Genomic DNA, 19,768 nt, shown 5'->3' with positions numbered 1-19,768 from the left:
CTAGTTTAGTTGATGTAATCACAGGAAGGGGCAGAAAATAAAAGTATCAAGGTATTGATGTGTCCAAGTATAAAGATGATTGACTTTATCCTGTCACAAAAAGTGAAAAAAATCTCTCTGGTAGAATTGGAAGGATAGTTTGTTCTTGCCTGGTTAAAGATCGGCTCCTCTATAGGTAGCCTTTAAAACATTAAGCTTTTGAATTATGGATATAGTTGATAGAGTAAAAGCTTTCCCCAGCTCTGTGGAACTTTCCTATAGAAATAATGAATATTTCTCTTTTATTCCTGTTCATGTTGTTTGCCAGCAAAGATTCACTCAGTGAGAGATGGCACATCCAGGAGAGACAAAAAGATAGATTAACAGATCAGGAAGTGGCTCCAAGGAGCATAATCCTTGGCAGCAGAGAAAAGAGTCAGTCAAAGAGATTCAAGGAAAAATTAGCCCTGGCTGTTGAGAACTGAACTTCAGAAAGGAATCGGCCCAGAGAGCTCAACTACAATATTAAATCTACTTTCAGGGATGATCAGCATAAGCACATTAAGAGAGAAAGGACACTGGAATTCTGTGGTGCCAGATTAATGACTTGCCTTGGCTTCATGTGTTCACTACATGTATATCTCATTTCCAATGTGTTTTAAGTTTGTGTTCAGTCTTCCAACTTGATGTTATGTATGCTTGTTGGAGAGTGTACCCCAGTTTTATAGAGAGAATATCATGTAGCTACTTCCCTTATTATGGAATTTTAGTAAATACTCTGTCTTTGAGCTAATTACATCTACTAAGTAGACTCCCAGAAGAAGTTTTACACACACACACACACACACACACACACACACACACACACACACTAACAAACAAACAAAAAAGCTTTTTGTTATTTGAAATAAGCAGGAACACAAAGGGGTATATTGTCAGCCCTTTAATATCCTCTTTAGTTAGAAAGATCACTTTGCCTTTGGAACATACATATATTTAGTGATTGTCTCTAATTTGGAGGATGAATATAAAACTATCTCTCTCTTCACTTTTGTGTAAAAGGATTTAACTTGCAGGAAAGTGGGTTGAGGTTCTAGGATATGATTTTCCAAAACATGTTGAACTGATAGTGAGTTTTTTTCTTTCAGATTCATTTTTAGAAATAGATTATGTGACTACTGGACAGCTCAGGGGAAAGATTATTTGTTCATCTGTATTTATTGAGTAGCTGCTAATGTCACATGGCCTATCTAAAGAAGAAATAAGACAATTCTTCCTATTGTGGACTTTAAAGACTGGTAGGGAAGATAACACAATATACATTTTACAATACAAGCTAAAATATAAAAGGAAAAATATGTATTACAATTTTACATGTGTATAAGAATAACAAAGATATGCAGGTAAAATGGTGACCTTGTAAATTAATTCATCTTTTCTCACCTTAAACTGGTCAACATGAGGAATTCCTTCCATAATTTTGTATTTCACAGTGGCTACTTTTAAATATAATTAGTTTCAGAAATATAACAACATTTAAGAATGTAATGAGCATTAACAATTTTGGTACCATTCTTATAAATTCTCTACTAACCTAGCACCTTCTTTTCCTATTAATTTGTCCTATAATATAAGTATTACTCTTCATTTTAGAAAATGTGTCTTGCTTATCTGTATCTTCTACATTTCAATGCTAACTTTTTTAGAATTCCCTGATAATTTTCTTTGAAAACTGATATAATTTACTTGTTTTCTGAATTTATGATTTTTGTGGAATGCCCTCTTCAAAGTAGGTTTCTACTTCCCTCTTATTTTTGATAATCTATTCAGGTATTTGGATTTCTCACTTGTTACACATCATATTTGTCAGTGTGCTACCATTTCATTGTAAATGGCAGCTTTCTACATTCCTAAGTTTAATCATTGTGGTCTTTTAGAAGTTTATCATCACTTATTATTTAAGAACTGAAAGAACTTTTTTTTTCCAAAAAAGAAACTGAAGAAACAGGATTTTTGGATATTTCCTCACATCTTTAAAAAGAGCAAGTTGAATCATGATTCCTTGGTGTTCTATTTTGAGTTGTCATGATTTTAAAGTTAAATGGAGCTGATTCATAAATGCTCTTTCCATAAAACTTTTACTGACACCAGTGGTATTTGCTCTGAAGTAGGGTGGTTCCTTAGAAAATTCACTATTAATTTTCTAAAGAGAGCAAGGTAAAAAGAAGAATAAGATGGATTTTCAGACTGTATTGTCTATGAAAGACCCATCACTTTATAAGAAAAGGTATTGAGCAGGAAGTCAAATCTTGTCTTCTCCAAATGCACACCCTCACTTATATGAATCCCACATAAAATTTACATGCCTCTTCTAGGGATCCATATAAAATTAAACACTTCTTCTCTCAAAAACCAACACTTTTACCACTCTCCAACAATGACCTTATTTCTTACTTTACTAAGAAAATAGACACATCAATTCCTCATCTCTCATGCTTTATTCCTCTTAACTTCTTAAAATTTTCTTCTTTTCCCTTAGTCTCAGAGATTGAGGTAGTCCTTCTTTCTAAAAACAATACCTCCATCTATACCCTTAATTGAATCCCCCTTCTTTCTTCCATGGTCTTGCTCTAACAAGCATATACTTTGAACTTTTTAGCTTCTCTAATGTTTCTTTCTACTGGCTGCTCCTTGCTCACCTCTCAACCTCTATCTACCACCATGCTTAGATCTTACCTATCCAAAACAAACAAATAAAACATCACATTTCTTTGTTAGCTATTCCTTCATCTTAAAATTCTCCTCTTTCACCAACAATTATTTAGAAAGAGTTGTTTCCATTTATTGCTTCCATTGCTTTATCATCTATATAATCCTTAACCCTTAATATCCAATTTTTGTCCCCCACACTAAAAGCTTTCTCCAAAACTCACCAACGATCACCTTATTGCCAAATCTATTGCCTTATTTTTATCCTGTTTGTTATTTCTCTGGCATTTAATCCAATGAACTACTATCTCCTTAAAATTCTTCTTTTTTGGCTTTTGTGACAATATATTTTTAATTTAGAGTTTTTTAGGTGGTGAAATGGATAGAGCTCTATGTCTGGAGTCATGAAGATCTGGGTTCTTTGGCTTTAGCCAGTCACTAGTTATGCGACTCTGAGCAAGTCACTTAACATTAGTCTGCTTTCATTTCTTCAACTGCAAAATGATGATAATAAGAACCTAACAAGGTTGTTGTGAAGATCAAATGAGATGATATTTGTGAAGGGCTTAGCACAGTGCCCAAAAACATAGGGGTGTGTTGAGTATTCAAGGAGGACTAATATCTCATCATAAGGCCTTGATAAGCCTTTTTCAAGGCTGGCCATCCACTTTTGGTGTCTATCTGCCACCCAATGCTCACTAGTGGCTTCAAGAATGCATGGCAGGCACATTTTGGCAAAATCTATCTTGTCAGACAGTGTAAATCAGGTTGAGTGCTTGACAGAACTGAAAACATTAGTAAGTTAGAGAGATGTCTACCCCAAGCATATGAAGACTTCTCCCAGTAGAATGAGCAGATGAGAACAATTTGTTTCAGTGGTCATTAAGATAGCTGAAACAGGTGCTATGGAATGCTTAGAGCTTTGTTAGACATTGAAGATGCTAAGACCATCCACTGCATTGTGGACCATTATCAGTCATCTTGACTTTTCTCTTGCCACTGGATCTGATGACTCTGGAAGAGAGAGGGAGGCTCATGGCTTTGTGTAACTTGGCCTCACTTAAACCCAATTTACAAGCAAGTCAAGACACCATCTGTGATGTCATAGGTCCTTTTTGAAAATGAAGATAAACAATATCTTGAAACCTAGTGGACACTTATAAATGCTTATTCCTTTCCCCCTTTACTTTATTTCTGAACATTTTTTCTATTCCCTTTTTCCTGGATCTTTATATTTCTTCCATCTGTTCAAAATGGGGATTCTCCAGATGTCCTTGGCCTTCTTATTTTCTCTCTCTAGACCAATTTCATAGACTATTTCATATTTTCTTTATATTGAACACATCCCAGAAGAATCTTTGGTATATGTAACTGAATCCTCAAAAAATCTTCTTCAACCAATTTTCATGTATGTGTTCTGATTATATGAGATTTCTTGTAAAAGGCCATAATGGAAATAACTATTCAGCGACTCTAATTATTATTATTATCAAAGAAGATATAAAATAGGGAAAAAGGTATTTGCTAAAGGTGTTCCCTGCTATTCTAAACATAATTCAAATAAGAAAATGATTACTATTATCAGGGAAGTCCTTCTGATGCAGTGTTAGTATGACATAGTGTTTATGGCATCAGATCTCAGGAACACTTATATACCTCTTTAAGAAATTCTGCAACTTCTAAAAAGAGATAATTCTAACAATTGACACAGGAAAATAAAAGGATAAGGAATGATTGTTATCCATAGTACAACATGCAACCCATGTTATTGTACAGTACTTTTATATCTTGGAAAGTTAGATATTGTAGTTAAATGATGAATGGGTTCAGAATTGAATGGGTAAATAGAGCAAGCTGAATTGAATTTGGTAAATTCTGTGTTATTTTCAATGATCTTGAGCTGTTCACTGACATGAAAACCTCTCTCTTCAAAAACATGTTCTCTTAGATTATGCTGTACAACTACAAGTCATGAAACATAGCTATCTCTAAAGAATCAATATTATGACAGATACAAAGGGCAATGCTGAATCACACAGTCATAGAATCTCTGAGTTAGAAGAAACTTCATAGGCCATTTAGCACAAACCATACCAAAACAAGAATCCTTTCTATTACTTATCCAACAAGATGGCATAAAGACCTTCATTGATGGGAACTCAACCTTCCAAGGCACTAATTCCAATTTTAGATAGCATTGTTAGACATTTTTTCCAGATCTGCCTCTTTGAAACTTCCTCTCATTGTTACTAGTTCTTCCTCTTGGGATTAAGTAGAATGACAATTTGGTGGTAGTTTTAAATGGACTATATTGTAAATTATAAAAATGATCTGTCTGTTAGAATGAATTAAAATTCATTTATTATATGCTTCCCAAACACTGTAAGAAGTGCAGAGAAACAAATAAATACAAAAGGGTACCTGTCCAGGGAGACTACAAATATTGGACAGTAGTGACAATCTGGGATGTAACAAATATAATGAATGGAGTCACAAAGAAGTTGATTAAAATGCCCTTTTCAGTATTGATTCCAGTTCTCACAGGGAAAAAGTGGGAGATGAGAGCCCATGGTAAAAAGAGTATTCTTATGGTTGGGGACAATTTAAATAGGTGAGTTTGCCTTCCCTGATTCATCAGTTATACAGCTTTACTCCCTGGTAGAGATTTGAGATTTGAATGGATTATGTCTCCCAGGCCATGCTTTCTGGGTTGTTAAGTTGGCTGTCTGGAAGTCAAGTAAGTGATATTGAACTTAATTCAATTAAGCAAGCATTAATTAAATGCTTTGCAAGTCATCCAGGCACCTAGTACTGCTTCCAGATATCTTTTACAGTCATCTTTCAGGTAAATGGTTCCTATGGACAAAGGACCAGTCAATCAACTCACATGGCAGGAAAATCAGCATAAATGAAATACCCTGAGAGATACAGAAGAGAGATACATGTGTTTGGCAGCATATACTAGCCATGTTTCACCATCTTCACTTTGACAACCCTTTCTCAGACTCTGATGGACTAGGTAGCCATCATGAAGAGAGAAATCACTGTAGAGAAAGAGCCCACTTTCCTCATCACCACTTACACTAACCTCTGACCAATTGTCACCAGTGATTCAATTCAGTTCAATAAATATTAAGCACTGTTTTTTTTTTTTCCTTTCTTGTGTTTCCCCACTTTCTTTTGATCAAATTTTTCTTATACAGCATGATGCATATGGAAATATGTTTAGAAGAACTGCACATACTTACCCTATATTGGATTGCTTGTTGTCTTGGGGAGGAAGGAGGAAGTAAGAAAGGGAGAAAAATGTGGAACACAAGGTTTTGCAAAGGTGAATGTTGAAAACTATTTTTGCATGTATTTGGAAAAACAAAATTCTATTCAAAATTGTAACCACAAGGAAAAAATATTAAGCACCTACTATGTGTCAGACATTGTGAGGAGTCCTGGGAATACAAATAAGAAAAAGAAAGACAACCAAGTTGCTTATGATCTAATGAGGGAAGATGATATATAAAAGGAAGCTGGAAGGGCAGAGAAGGGGAAGAAAAGATATGAGAGAGTACTTATTGTGGATTTTCAGATGAAAAGTAGCTTGAGTTGCAAAGTCCAGGTCCAGCTTTCTATAAAGGACAGTTTCTGTTGGAGTTCAGTGTTCCAATAGGCATATAGATAAAAGAATTTTGGCAGGAGCAGTATCCTTCACACCTCAAATTCTTCTCTCAATTCAACCTTTACAGTTATCATTTAGAAAGATAGTGCCGCTTGGTTACCCTCACCAACTGCTAATCTGGTTGAAGCATCAAGGCACCTTAAGGGAGTGATAGAAAGTAGCATGTGGCAAAACACCATGCCTCGCAGCTTGATAGCATCTCCCTGAGATATTGATGGAGACAGATAATTTGCATTTATGGAGGTAATATGAGACAGCAAGGTGGTATTGTGGATAGAATGTTGAAGCTGGAGTCAAAAAGGCCCAGCATTAGATACTTACTAGCTGTGTGACCTTAGCAAATCACTTAATCTCTGTTCCTCTGCTTCCTCATCTATAAAATTGGGATGATAATAGCACCTACCTCCTAGGATTGTTGTGAGGACAAAATGAGATAATAATTGCAAGATGCTTAGCATAATGCCTGGCATATAGTAAATGTTCTATAACTCTTAGCTATTATTATAATTATATTTACATTTGTGGAATCATGGGATCATCAACACTTAAGTATAATTCTTCCCTATTGAATTTTAAATATCTTCAGACTGAGTCTATGTCAAGTCTATTTTTCTATCTTCAGCAGCTAGCATGGTGAGCTACTTAGAGTGAGCTCTTAAATGAGTGTTCAGTTGAAATGGAAACCTCCTACATTGATCATTACATTACATCATATTAATTTATATCCACTGTCATGCTGTTTTATAATTGGTCTTGTGTTGTGATCATATTTATTCCCATTCCCCAAATAGACCATAAATGCCTCGAGGGCAGCTAATTTGTCCTCTTTTTTGTTATCAATCAACAAGGCCTTGTCTAGTCTTCTGAATACATAGAACACTTCAAAAATATGTTTGACTGGTTATCTAAGATTTTTGTTTTCTGAACATTGGGACAGTTATGTAACCCTGGACAACTCTTTTTTGCTAAGATTTCTCATCACATAATTTTGATGACAGAAGACATTGTGATTAGGCAGCAAACTTGCAAACAACTTTCAGAATAGAAATGCTGGATAAATACCAGGCATTTGTTATTGTTGTTAGTATAAAACTATTTCAGTAAAGTTTAAATTAATGAAATATCCAACCCCAGAACTCTTTTTATTTTTTTTATTTTATAATAACTTTATATTGACAGAACCCATGCCAGGGTAATTTTTTTACATTATCCCTTGCACTCACTTCTGTTCCGATTTTTCCCCTCCCTTCCTCCACCCCCTCCCCTAGATGGCAAGCAGTCCTATATATGTTAGATATGTTGCAGTATATCCTAGATACAATATATGTATGCAGAACTGAACAGTTCTCTTGTTGCACAGGGAGAATTGGATTCAGAAGGTAAAAATAACCTGGGAAGAAAAACAAAAATGCAAATAGTTTACATTCATTTCCCAGTGTTCTTTCTTCAGGTGTAGCTGCTTCTGTCCATCATTAATCAATTGAAACTGAGTTAGGTCTCTTTGTCAAAGAAATCCACTTCCATCAGAATACATCCTCATACAGTATCGTTGTTGAGGTATATAATGATCTCCTGGTTCTGCTCATTTCACTTAGCATCAGTTCATGTAAGTCTCTCCAAGCCTCTCTGTATTCATCCTGCTGGTCATTTCTTATAGAAAAATAATATTCCATAATATTCATATACCACAATTTATCCAACCATTCTCCAATTGATGGGCATCCATTCAATTTCCAGTTTCTAGCCACTATAAACAGGGCTGCCACAAATATTTTGGCACATACAGGTCCCTTTCCCTTCTTTAGTATCTTTTTTGGGATATAAGCCCAGTAGTAGCACTGCTGGATCAAAGGGTACGCATAGTTTGATAACTTTTTGGGCATAATTCCAGGTTGTTCTCCAGAATGGTTGGATTCATTCACAACGCCACCAACAAAGCATCAGTGTCCCAGTTTTCCTGCGTCCCCTCTAACATTCATCATTATTTTTTCCTGTCATCTTAGCCAATCTGACAGGTGTGTAGTGATATCTCAGAGTAGTCTTAATTTGCATTTCTCTGATCAATAGTGATTTGGAACACTCTTTCATATGAGTGGTAATAGTTTCAATTTCATCATCTGAAAATTGTTCATATCCTTTGACCATTTATCAATTGGAGAATGGCTTGATTTCTTATAAATTAGAGTCGATTCTCTATATATTTTGGAAATGAGGCCTTTATCAGAACCTTTAACTGTGAAGATGTTTTCTCAGTTTGTTGCTTTCCTTCTAATCTTGTTTGCATTAGTTTTGTTTGTACAAAGGCTTTTTGATTTGATATAATCAAAATTTTCTATTTTGTGATCAGTAATGGTCTCTAGTTCATTTTTGGTCACAAATTTCTTTCTCCTCCACAATCTGAGAGATAAACTATCCTATGTTCCTCTGATTTATTTATAATCTCGTTCTTTATGCCTAGATCACAGACCTGTTTTGATCTTATCTTGGTATACGGTGTTAAGTATGGGTCCATGCCTAATTTCTGCCATACTAATTTCCAGTTATCCCAGCAGTTTTTATCAAATAATGAATTCTTATCCCAAAAGTTAGGATCTTTGGGTTTGTCAAATACTAGATTGCTGTAGTTGACTATTCTGTCTTGTGAACCTAACCTATTCCACTGATCAACTAATCTATTTCTTAGCCAATACCAAATAGTTTTGGTGACTGCTGCTTTATAATATAATTTTAGATCAGGTACAGCTGGGCCACCTTCATTTGATTTTTTTTTTTTCATTAATTCCCTTGAGATTCTCGACCTTTTATTGTTCCATATGAATTTTGTTGTTATTTTTTCTAGATCATTAAAATATTTTCTTGGAAGTCTGATTGGTATAGTACTAAATAAATAGATTAGTTTAGGGAGTATTGTCATCTTTATTATATTTGCTTGGCCTGTCCAAGAGCACTTAATATTTTTCCAATTATTTAAGTCTGACTTTATTTATGTGGAAAGTTTTTTGTAATTTTGCTCATATAATTCCTGATTTTCCTTTGGTAGATAGATTCCCAAATATTTTATGCTGTCGACAGTTATTTTGAATGGAATTTCTCTTTGTATCTCTTGCTATTGGATTTTGTTGGTGATGTATAAAAATGCTGAGGATTTATGGGGATTTATTTTGTATCCTGCTACTTTGCTAAAGTTATGAATTATTTCTAATAGCTTTTTAGTAGAATCTCTGGGGTTCTCTAGGTATAGCATTATATCATCTGCAAAGAGTGATAGTTTGATTTCCTTATTGCCTACTCTAATTCCTTTAATCTCTTTCTTGACTCTTATTGCAGAGGCTAGTGTTTCTAATACAATAGTGAATAATAATGGTGATAGTAGGCAACCTTGCTTCATTCCAGATCTTACTGGGAAAGGTTCCAGTTTTTCCCCATTGCATATGATGCTTGCTGACGGTTTTAAATATATGCTCCTGACTGTTTTAAGGAAAAGTCCATTTATTCCTATACTCTCAAGTGTTTTTATTAGGAATAGATGTTGGATTTTATCAAATGCTTTTTCTCCATCTATTGAGATGATCATATGATTTTTGTTTGTTTGGTTATTGATATAGTCAATTATGCTAATAGTTTTCCTAATATTGAACCAGCCCTGCATTCCTGGTATAAATCCTACTTGGTCATAGTGTATTATCCTGGGGATGATTTTCTGTAATCTTTTTGCTAATATTTTATTTAAGATTTTAGCATCAATATTCATTAGGGAAATTGGTCTATAATTTTCTTTCTCTGTTTTCAACCTACCTGGTTTAGGTATCAGTACCATGTCTGTGTTGTAAAAGGAAGTTGGTAGGATTTATTCAATCCCTATTTTTTCAAATAGTTTATATAGCAATGGAGTTAATTGTTCTTTAAATATTTGATAGAATCCACATGTAAATCCACCTGGTCTTGGGGATTTTTTCTTAGGGAGTTGATTAATAGCTTCTTCTATTTCTTTTTCTGAGATGGGACTGTTTAGGATATTTACTTCTTCCTCTGTTAGTTTGGGCAAGCTATATTTTTGAAGGTATTCTTCCATTTCATTTAAGTTGTCAAATTTATTGGCATAAAGTTGGGCAAAGTAACTCCTTATTATTGCTCTAATTTCCTCTTCATTAGTGGCTAGTTCTCCCTTTTCATTTTTAAGACTAACAATTTGATTTTCCTCTTTTCTTTTTTTAATCAGATTTACTAAGATTTTGTCTATTTTGTTGGTTTTTTCATAGAACCAACTCTTAGTTTAATTAATTCAATAGTTTTTTTTTTTTTTTTACTTTCAATTTTATTGATCTCTCCTTTTATTTTTAGAATTTCAAGTTTAGTGTTTGACTGGGGGTTTTTAATTTGTTCCTTTTCTAGCATTTTTAATTGCAAGCCCAATTCATTGACCTTCTCTTTCTCCATTTTATGCAAGTAGGCCTCTAGAGATATGAAATTTCCCCTTATTACCGCTTTGGCTGCATCCCATACATTTTGGTATGATGTCTCATTATTGTACGTTTTCTTGAGTGAAGTTATTAATTATGTCTATGATTTGCTGTTTCACTCAATCATTCTTTAGTATGAGATTATTTGGTTTCCAATTATTTTTTGGTCTACTTTCCCCTGGCTTTTTGTTGAATGTAATTTTCATTGCATCATGGTCTGAAAAGGATGCATTTACTTATTTCTGCCTTACTGCATTTGAGTTTGAGGTTTTTATGTCCTAATATATGGTCAGTTTTTGTATAGGTCCTATGAATTGCTGAAAATAAAGTGTACTCCTTTTTGTCTCCATTTTGTTTTCTCCAGAGATCTATCATAACGAACTTTTCTAGTATTCTATTTACCTCTTTGATTTCTTTCTTATTTATTTTGTGGTTTGATTTATCTAATTCTGAGAGTGCAAGGTTGAGATCTCCCACTATTACAGTTTTGCTGTCTATTTTTTCTTGCAGCTCTCTTAATTTCTCTTTTAAGAATTTAGATGCTGCACTACTTGGTGTATATATGTTTAATATTGATATTGCTTCATTTTCTATGCTACCCTTTAGCAAGATATAGTGCCCTTCTTATCTCTTTTAATTAGATCAATTTTTGCTTTTGCTTGATCTGAGATCAGGATGGCTACCCCTGCTTTTTTTACTTCACCTGAAGTATAGTAGATTTTGCTCCAACCTTTTATCTTTACTCTGCATGTATCTCCCTGCTTTAGGTGTATTTCCTGTAAACAATATATTGTAGGATTCTGGCTTTTAATCCATTCTGCTAACTGCTTCTTCTTTATGGGGGAGTTTACCCCATTCACATTTATGGTTAAAATTACCAATTCTGGATTACTTGCCATCTTGTTAACCCCTGTTTATGCTTTTCTCCCTTCTTTCCCCCTTACTCCCTTTCCCAGTATTAAGCTTGTGAGCACCACTTGCTTCTCACAGCCTTCCCTTTTTAGTATCCCTTCCCCCACCTTAGAGTTCCTCCCCCTCCTCCCCCATCTTACCCCTTTCCCTCACAGTTTCCATATTCCCTTCCGCTTAGCTTATTCTTTCCCTTTTCCCTTTTCCCTTCTCACTTTTCAATGAGGTGGGAGAAGTTTCACCATAAATTGAATATGTCTAAAATTTTTCTCTTAAAGCCAATTCTGATGGCAGTAATATACTCACTATATTCACCCCCCTCCATTCTTTCTTTCAGATATAATAGGTTTCCTTTGCCTCTTCATGAGATGTAGTACCCCCACTTTACCCTTTTTCTGGTCCTTTCCACATCTAGTTTCTAGAACAAGGTACACATGTATTCTTTATACATCTTTATAGCAGAAATATAGTTCCCAAGATTTTTTTTTTTTACCTTTTTAGGTTTCTCTTGTGTTCTATATTTGTAGATCAAAATTTTTGTTAAGTTCTGTTTTTTTCCATCAAAAATAGGTGACATTCGCTTATTTTGTTGAATGACCATCTTCTCCCCTGGAAAAAGATGTTCATTCTGGCTGGGTAAGTTATTTTTGGTTGCATACTGAGTTCCTTAGCCTTTCAGAATACCATATTCCAGGCCCTTCGATCTTTTAATGTGGATGCCGCTAGATCCTGGGTAATCCTTTTTGTGGCTCCTCTATATTTGAATTGGGTTTTTCTAGCCGCTTGCAGTATTTTTTCCTTCGTCTGAGGGTTCTGGCATTTGGCCACTATATTTCTTGGTATTTTGATTTTAGGATCCCTTTCAGTAGGTGATCGATGAATTCTTTCAATGTCTATTTTACCCTCTGTTTCTATGACTTCTGGGCAGTTCTCTTTGATAATTTCCTGGAAAATAGTGTCCAGGCTCTTTTTTTCATCATGCTTTTCTGGAAGTCCAATAATTCTTATATTGTCTCTCCTGGATCTATTTTCCAGGTCTGTTGTTTTCCCAAGAAGGTGTTTCATAGTCTTTTCCATTGTTTGATTTTTTTGGTTTTGCTTGACTGATTTTTCTTGTCTCCTCGAGTCATTCAATTCCATTTGTTTGGTTCTGATTTTCAATGCAGTATTTTCTTCACTCACTTTTTTTATTTCTTTTTCTAATTGTCCAATTGAGTTCTTTTGTTCTGTGGAATTTTTTTCCATTTTGCCAATTTTGTTTTTTAGAGAGCTATTTTCTGTTTCCAGTTTACTAATCCTATTTTTCAAGGATTTAATTTCTTTATCCACTCTGTCTTTAAATGAATGGGATGACTTCTCCAGACTCTCTTGCCAAGCCTCCCTCTCCTTTTCCCATTTTTCTTCTAGCTCTCTTGTGAGAGCCTTTTTAATTTCTTCTATGAGGTTCATCTGTGCTGAGGAACAGATGATCTCCTTTGGGGATTCACCTGGAGACTGTCTGTTTTTAGTCTCCTTGGGGTTTAGAGTTTGCTCTCTATCCGTATAGAAGCTGTCAAGGGTTAAGGTCCTTTTCAATTTTTTGCTCATTTTGTCAGAGAAGAATCAAAGACAAACTAGCAAAGAAAAAAAGAAAAAAAAACCCAAATGGAGTCTGCTTTTTTGGGGGGAGGGGCTGGGTGGTGTTACCGAGCTTCCTCTATAAACTGCGGGGGCAGCAGCGAGGCACTAGCCAGACTGTGCTGCGCCTGTGCTCTGAGACTCCAAGAGCATGCTGAGATACTGTGGGGGGAGGGGTGGCCAGGTCCCGAGAGATTCCAGCTGTTTGGGGTTGTATTCTTCACCTCTGGTGTTTTTAGCTTCTCTGCTGGGCTGCTGATTTGCTGACAGGGCAAAGTATCCAATCCTGTAGCAAAGCTCTCCCCGCAGAGACAGTTGAGATCACACCCCACCCCACTCTGGTCTACTCAGCTGTGAGCTGCTTCCCGTGCTCTTGCTGCCGCTGCCTGCCCTCTGCCTGCGCCGGATCTAAAACCTTCCCGCCCTCGAGCAAAAACAGACCTTTCCTGGTGAATTTCAAGGATGGCTTCTCTTGGTAACTATTTGTGGGTTTTTTTTCAGTCAAGTATTAATTCAGAGGCTTGTAATGAAATGGATTCTGAGAGAAAAACGCGGAGTTTACACAGCAGTGTGCCTCCTCTCCACCATCTTGGCTGGAAGTCCAGGGGAAGTCTTTTTAATTTTTTCTGATATAAGGCAAAAATAATCTAAATCTTGACTTTAAAAAAATGACTTTAAACATGGGTTTTTGACCTTACTTTGTTTTAATGGAATGTTTTCCCCAAAAGTTATTAAATGCATTTCTCTAAAGAAAATAAGAATTTCCCATAATTACTCAACATAATTACATGTCAAGATTTCTAGCCAGTTCTATCTTGTCCTAACAATATTAACAAATGAAAAGAGAGACTGTAATATGTACACCTTCCTTGGTTAACAGAGACTTACCCTAATCTTTTGCACAGAACCCTCACTCTTCCAAATGATTATTTTTGGATAATAGTATCTTATTATAGCAATGGTGCATATGTTCCTAGAGAATGCAATTAAAAGATATCTTTTGAGTTCATATATCTCATTTGTTCCTTACTTTTCTACATTATGGTGAATTTTTGCATAATGAAAAATATCCTTGTGCCATACACTATACTCAGTGCTGGGGATACAAAAAGAGGCAAAGATTAAACCCTGATGTCAAGGAACTCATCTAATAGAGTATCAAAAATAGAAAACATTCAGTTTTCTGTGGCTTAGTACATTCTGAAGACAATTTCATGGTATATTAGATGGCAAAGCTTGGTACTATGTGGAGTTTCGGCCTAGGGAATGCCAATATCTAAAAAAAGCACTGTGAATTGAAATCCTTAGTAGGTATTTCTGGCCAAAATGTAACCAAGGCAATTGTGGATAGAGAGCTAAAGACTTAATCTGACTGTGTGACTATGGGCAATTTCCTCTGTAAAATAAAAATAATAATAGCACCTACTTTACAGAATTGTAGTGAGAATAAAATCTGACAATAATTCTAAGATTTTTATTGTATTTTAATATAATATAAATGTATTACAATGTAATAATAATTATAAAACATGCCAAGGTACATTGGTCGGTACATAGTATTATATAAATGTAAGCCATGATGATCATGATGATGATTATGTCTGCCTAAAGAGGAAATATCCTAACAAAACTCTTGACTGAGGAATGGTCAAGAAATCTGATGAGAAACTAGAGTTAATGATTTCTTCCACACTAGAACTATACAATATGTTAACCAGAAGAAGCCTGAGCCAGTAGGAAATGAAGCTTGCTTGTTAGCACAGATTATCATCCTTGATGACAGGAGACTTCCACGGACATATGGAGCTTACAAAACTTTGTGTCCAAAGTCAGCAAGAGTGAAGGGCCTACTCAAGAAAGCCCTAGTGTGTAAGAAGGCCTCAAGAGGGGGACATTGGAAACTCTGGTAGTCTCTGTGTATAGTGGTAGTGCAGTGTGGCAATGAGACACTTCAGGCCCCGGGATTATGAGGATACCAATTCTGTTTTGAGAACTTTGAGAGATCTCTGAAGAGCTATTCTTTGAATCTCAAAAATCCTGGGGCGGGGTGGGGGAGGGAGGAGGCAAATCCCAGGACCTGAAGATCATTGTAGGAACTAGAAATTCCAGGTTGAAATCAATCCAACAATAGCATAGATAGAAACTGGCCATGGTACATAGCCATGTTCAGGATTTAAAGCTGCAGAGATGACTAAATCAAAGAAAATATCTATTAACTAGCATCTAAAATATACTAAATCTAAGGCTTCTCCAGAAAATGACAACTCAATAAGACAGCAAGAAGTATTAGAACAAAGTCAAAATAGAAAAAAATAAAGAAAAAAAATATCAGATTAAAAAAACAACAACAACAACAAGTCACCTGGAAAACAGATCAAGGAGAAATATTTGAAGAATTATTGTATTCTCTGAAAACCACAGAATTTTTTAAAGCCTAAATACTGTTCATTTACTTTTCTTAAATCAGTGAGCATCCTCCATTTTCCTGATTTCTTTTTTACAACGAACACTGGGGAATTCCAAGGACTTAGAGAAGGTTGTAAATGTCCTTGTTCAAGCTGTTCCTGTACTATATCTAATAAGGCCTGAATTTTATCGCTACCCAAGGGCCACTGTTCTATCCACACTGGTGTATCAGTTTTCCATTGGATAGGAACAGGTGAAAGTGTTGGCAGGCCTTCAACAGCAGCCCTGCCTAAAAAACCGAAGTACTCATTTTTAACCCTAATTGTTGTAAAACATCTCTTCCCCACAGATTGATAGGGAGTTTTTCAACTATAAAAGGAGTAAAAACTCCTGTTTTGCCTTCAAAAGTCCATCTCATAGGGGCAGCACTAACTTCAGCTGCTATTGATCCTCCTACTCCAGACATATAGGTGTCTGCTTTAATCTTTGGCCAGTGACTGGGCCAATTGGCACCTCTAATAACTGTACGATCTGCACCTGTGTCTACCAATCCTTCCAATGGTAGGCCATTTATATAGATCGTGAGCATAGGTCGGTCAGCCGTTACAGCTGCTGTCCAGTAAATTCCTGGATTTTGTGGTCTGGAGTCAGAACCTGGGTGACTATCACCAAGTTGCTTATTAGGATTCTGTATGAGTAAACCTGATGCTACTACTTCTCCTGGGTGATAAGTCACACATTGTCTACCTGTATTAGTGACTGGGATATTATCTACACATTCCCCAGTTTCCCACATCAGTGTGTGGATGGACACTGTTTTGTAGGTACAAAAAGGAGGTGAGATGGTCAAGCCTACTGTGCCTGGAGGTAAGGGATCCATAGGCTGGAGAGGAACAGATTTCACCTCTCCAGGGGGTATCTCAGTTGTCCCAGCTGCATACAGCTCTATTCTCCCCAATTGTAATTCCCTTCTGCCATCAGGTTGCTTCCTGGCTGGTTGACTGTGTAATCCCCTTCTCCCATCATATGGCTTTCTGGCTGATTGGTCATGTCTGGATACTGGACTTCTAGGCCCCCCTGGGTGCACCATTGGCTGCCATCATGCCCCAAGTGTTTTTTGCCTTGGCCCTGGGCTGGGCCCCTCACCCCGTTTCCCTGAATCTGTCTGCATTCTGAGGCCCAATGGAAGCCTCTGTTGCATTTTGGACATGGGGTTTGGGGTCTTGTTCTCCCACCTTGTTTTCCCATTCTATCTCTATACCAACATTGAGCTTTCAGATGCCCTACTTTTCCACACTGAAAGCATCTACGAGTCTCTCTGGAAGTCCCTTGCCAAGAGGGATTCTGTCTTCCCATGTTTGGATTTTGGGAAGTCTGCACCATAGCCTGGGTATAAAAGGCACCTGTGTCCACTGTGGCACAGCGTCTTATGATCTCCTCTAAAGGAGCATCCCTGCGCAGTCCTAGTATAATTCTTCTGCAAACCTCATTAGCATTTTCCTTAGCAAGCTGCCTTATCAAAACGTCTGTTATTGGATTTTCTCCATTTGTTCTTGTGATAGCTGTCTGCAAACGTCCCACAAAGTCAGCAAAGGGTTCATTTGGCCCTTGTGTTATTTTTGTGAAGGCCCCCCTCTTGTCGTCTTTATTGTGGAGGGAAGCCCACGCTTTGATAGCATTAGCAGCAATTTGCTCATATGCTGCTACAGAATAACTAATTTGTGCTGCGACATTTGCATAAGGACCTGTACCTGTAAGTAGGTCATAGGTGATTGCAGCATGAACTCCACTTTGACTATTTTGTTGGGCTTGTATCCTACAGAGCTCACTATATTCAGAAAGCCACAAGTAGTTTTGTCCAGGTTCTAGGCATATCTTTGCTATAGATTTCCAGTCATCAGGGGTCAAGATTTCAAAAGACAAATTTTGTAATAGCATCTTAACATAAGCTGATGTAGCCCCATAAAGAGTGCAAGCTTTTTTCAGGTCTTTGAGGATATCTATATCAAAAGGAGAGTATCTTCTACTTTCTTGACCTGAAGAATCAAACTGTTGAATAACTGGAAAAATGTGGTGTTGGATTTCCAATACATTTCTCCCTTCTTCTTTGGCCTTAATTAGTGCCTTTTGCAATCTACTCAAAGGAGCAGCTGGACGCTGTGGGGGAGGGGCTGGATGCTGGGGGGGAGGTGCTGGTGCTGTCACTGCCCCCCCCACTACCCCTCCTCCCTCCATCCCGGAGGGTGAAGTTGATGGAGGAGAGTCAATTACCTGCTCCTCAGGTGGGGCTAAAGCTGCCTCAGATTCACCCCGCCCTTGAGCCTCACTTAAGTCTTCATGCCCTGTGAGGATAAGGCCATTAATCTGTTCTTTGTCTTCCTCCTTTACCTCAGGCTTCCGCATTTGGCCATTCTTAGAGTTTTTTCCTTTTCTCCTAAAACTAGTACGGTATTTTAAGGCCATCTGTATTGTATTGTATAAATAGAATGCCTCGAAGGGAACTGACTGAGGGTTGTCAATGTTATAATCAGAGATCTGTTGACCAACCAATGCCCAGTTACCCAGAGAGATTTGCTCTTCCTCTAAGAACCCAGGGGAGGTAAGTTTTAATGTACTCAAAAGTTTAGCTGCGTGTTCCAAGATACAACTAGCCCTTCCTCTTCTATCAGGTCACGCAGGCTTTTTATAACACCACTCCTGGGTGGGGCAGGGGTTGGGGGGTTTGGGGTGGGGGATGGAGAATCTTTACCTAGGATCTGTCCCATTTCAGCCAAAAAGTTACTGCTTTAGTCTTTAAGAAAATAAGTTCCCTGTTTGTCTTATACTCACCTAAGTTCCTGGTCACTGGAGACTTCTTCAGTGAAAGTAGGGTCCTTGGTTCCCACGCTTGGGCGCCAAATGTAATGTCCGCGTATTTAAAGTCAGCCGGAGTCAGGAATTCAGGTTAAGGGGAAAATCTTCAATATTTATTGAAGCGAAGAGGTGAATAAAGATTGCTATAGCAAATATAGGCAAGAAAGATTGCGATAGCAAATATAGGCAGTTGCGACAGGAAGCCAGCTAAGAGAGAGCGACGCGAGCCGAGGCAACCATGGAGGCAACTGTGTCGGCAACTAAGGCAATGCCCGTCCCAAAGGTCTCTCCTCCCCTTCCTTCTCCACTCCCCTGCCTCCACCCACCAAAATCGTCATTTCCTATACAACACATCAGGACTTGCACAAAGAGTGGGTGGGGGCCATTCTCTCTCCAAGCTTATCTATTAATAGAGTATGGTCCAATTACTATTTAGCCTCATGTGCTTGGGACCTCAGTGCATCAACTCAAGCCTCAGCCCATTACACTCTCCCACTAACTGAAAGCTATCTTAGATCATTATAGTGCACCATTACACTTGAGCATTTACTGAAGAATGCACAGCTATATAGTGCTAGTGCTTAGTTCTAGAAAAAATCTTAGGAAAGATACTAAACTTTTATTTTTTCTTTGTTTTGCTTTTAATTTCAGGTGACAATGCAGCATTTAAAGAGTGGGAAGACCCTAAACTTTGTGGCAAACAAATGCTTATCTAGAATCCAAGGAGATGGAGACATTGTCTGTGAGCTACCTGTAGAAGAAGATGGAAAAGCAATTTTTCCAAGTGTGTTATTAAACTTCAGCATTTTAACAGCATTTTCAGTGTTTTATAGCTATTTTATTTATTTGTGAAATATTTAATTACATGGTATTAGTGGTTGTGAGGAAGGCAGTTATTTTTATATCAAGTCAAAAGTTATATACAGTGAGAGATGTGTTCCACAGATTGTGACTGAGGCCATTGTAGAACCAGAACTAATTAGAATTCCTGAGTGTTGAACATTTTCTTATCCATTGGTAGCAAAGAAGATGGAGCTTGGAGGCTATGATGTTCCAGTTATAGCATTGCTTTTCAAAGCTCAAGGGGGTCACCATGCCTTTAGGTTACCCCAACCCATTATATACTCAAATATCATTATAACTCAAATGACTGTAAACTTTA

The 19,768-nt window shown here is 36.9% G+C and overlaps 1 protein-coding gene across 1 annotated transcript in view; it reads left to right on the top strand.

The window, feature by feature from the left end:
- LOC127546725 (lipoxygenase homology domain-containing protein 1-like) overlaps positions 1 to 19,768 on the top strand; it is a 407,210-nt gene that overhangs the window by 142,084 nt on the left and 245,358 nt on the right. The window contains exon 20 of the mRNA XM_051973697.1: positions 19,258 to 19,390. Within this exon, the coding sequence (XP_051829657.1) occupies positions 19,258 to 19,390 (133 nt within the window). The remainder of the gene's footprint in view (positions 1 to 19,257; positions 19,391 to 19,768) is intronic.

The sequence above is a fragment of the Antechinus flavipes genome, chromosome 1, assembly GCF_016432865.1.
Source record: "Antechinus flavipes isolate AdamAnt ecotype Samford, QLD, Australia chromosome 1, AdamAnt_v2, whole genome shotgun sequence".
Lineage (NCBI taxonomy): Eukaryota > Metazoa > Chordata > Mammalia > Dasyuromorphia > Dasyuridae > Antechinus > Antechinus flavipes.
This window is presented reverse-complemented; position numbering and strand designations above follow the sequence as displayed.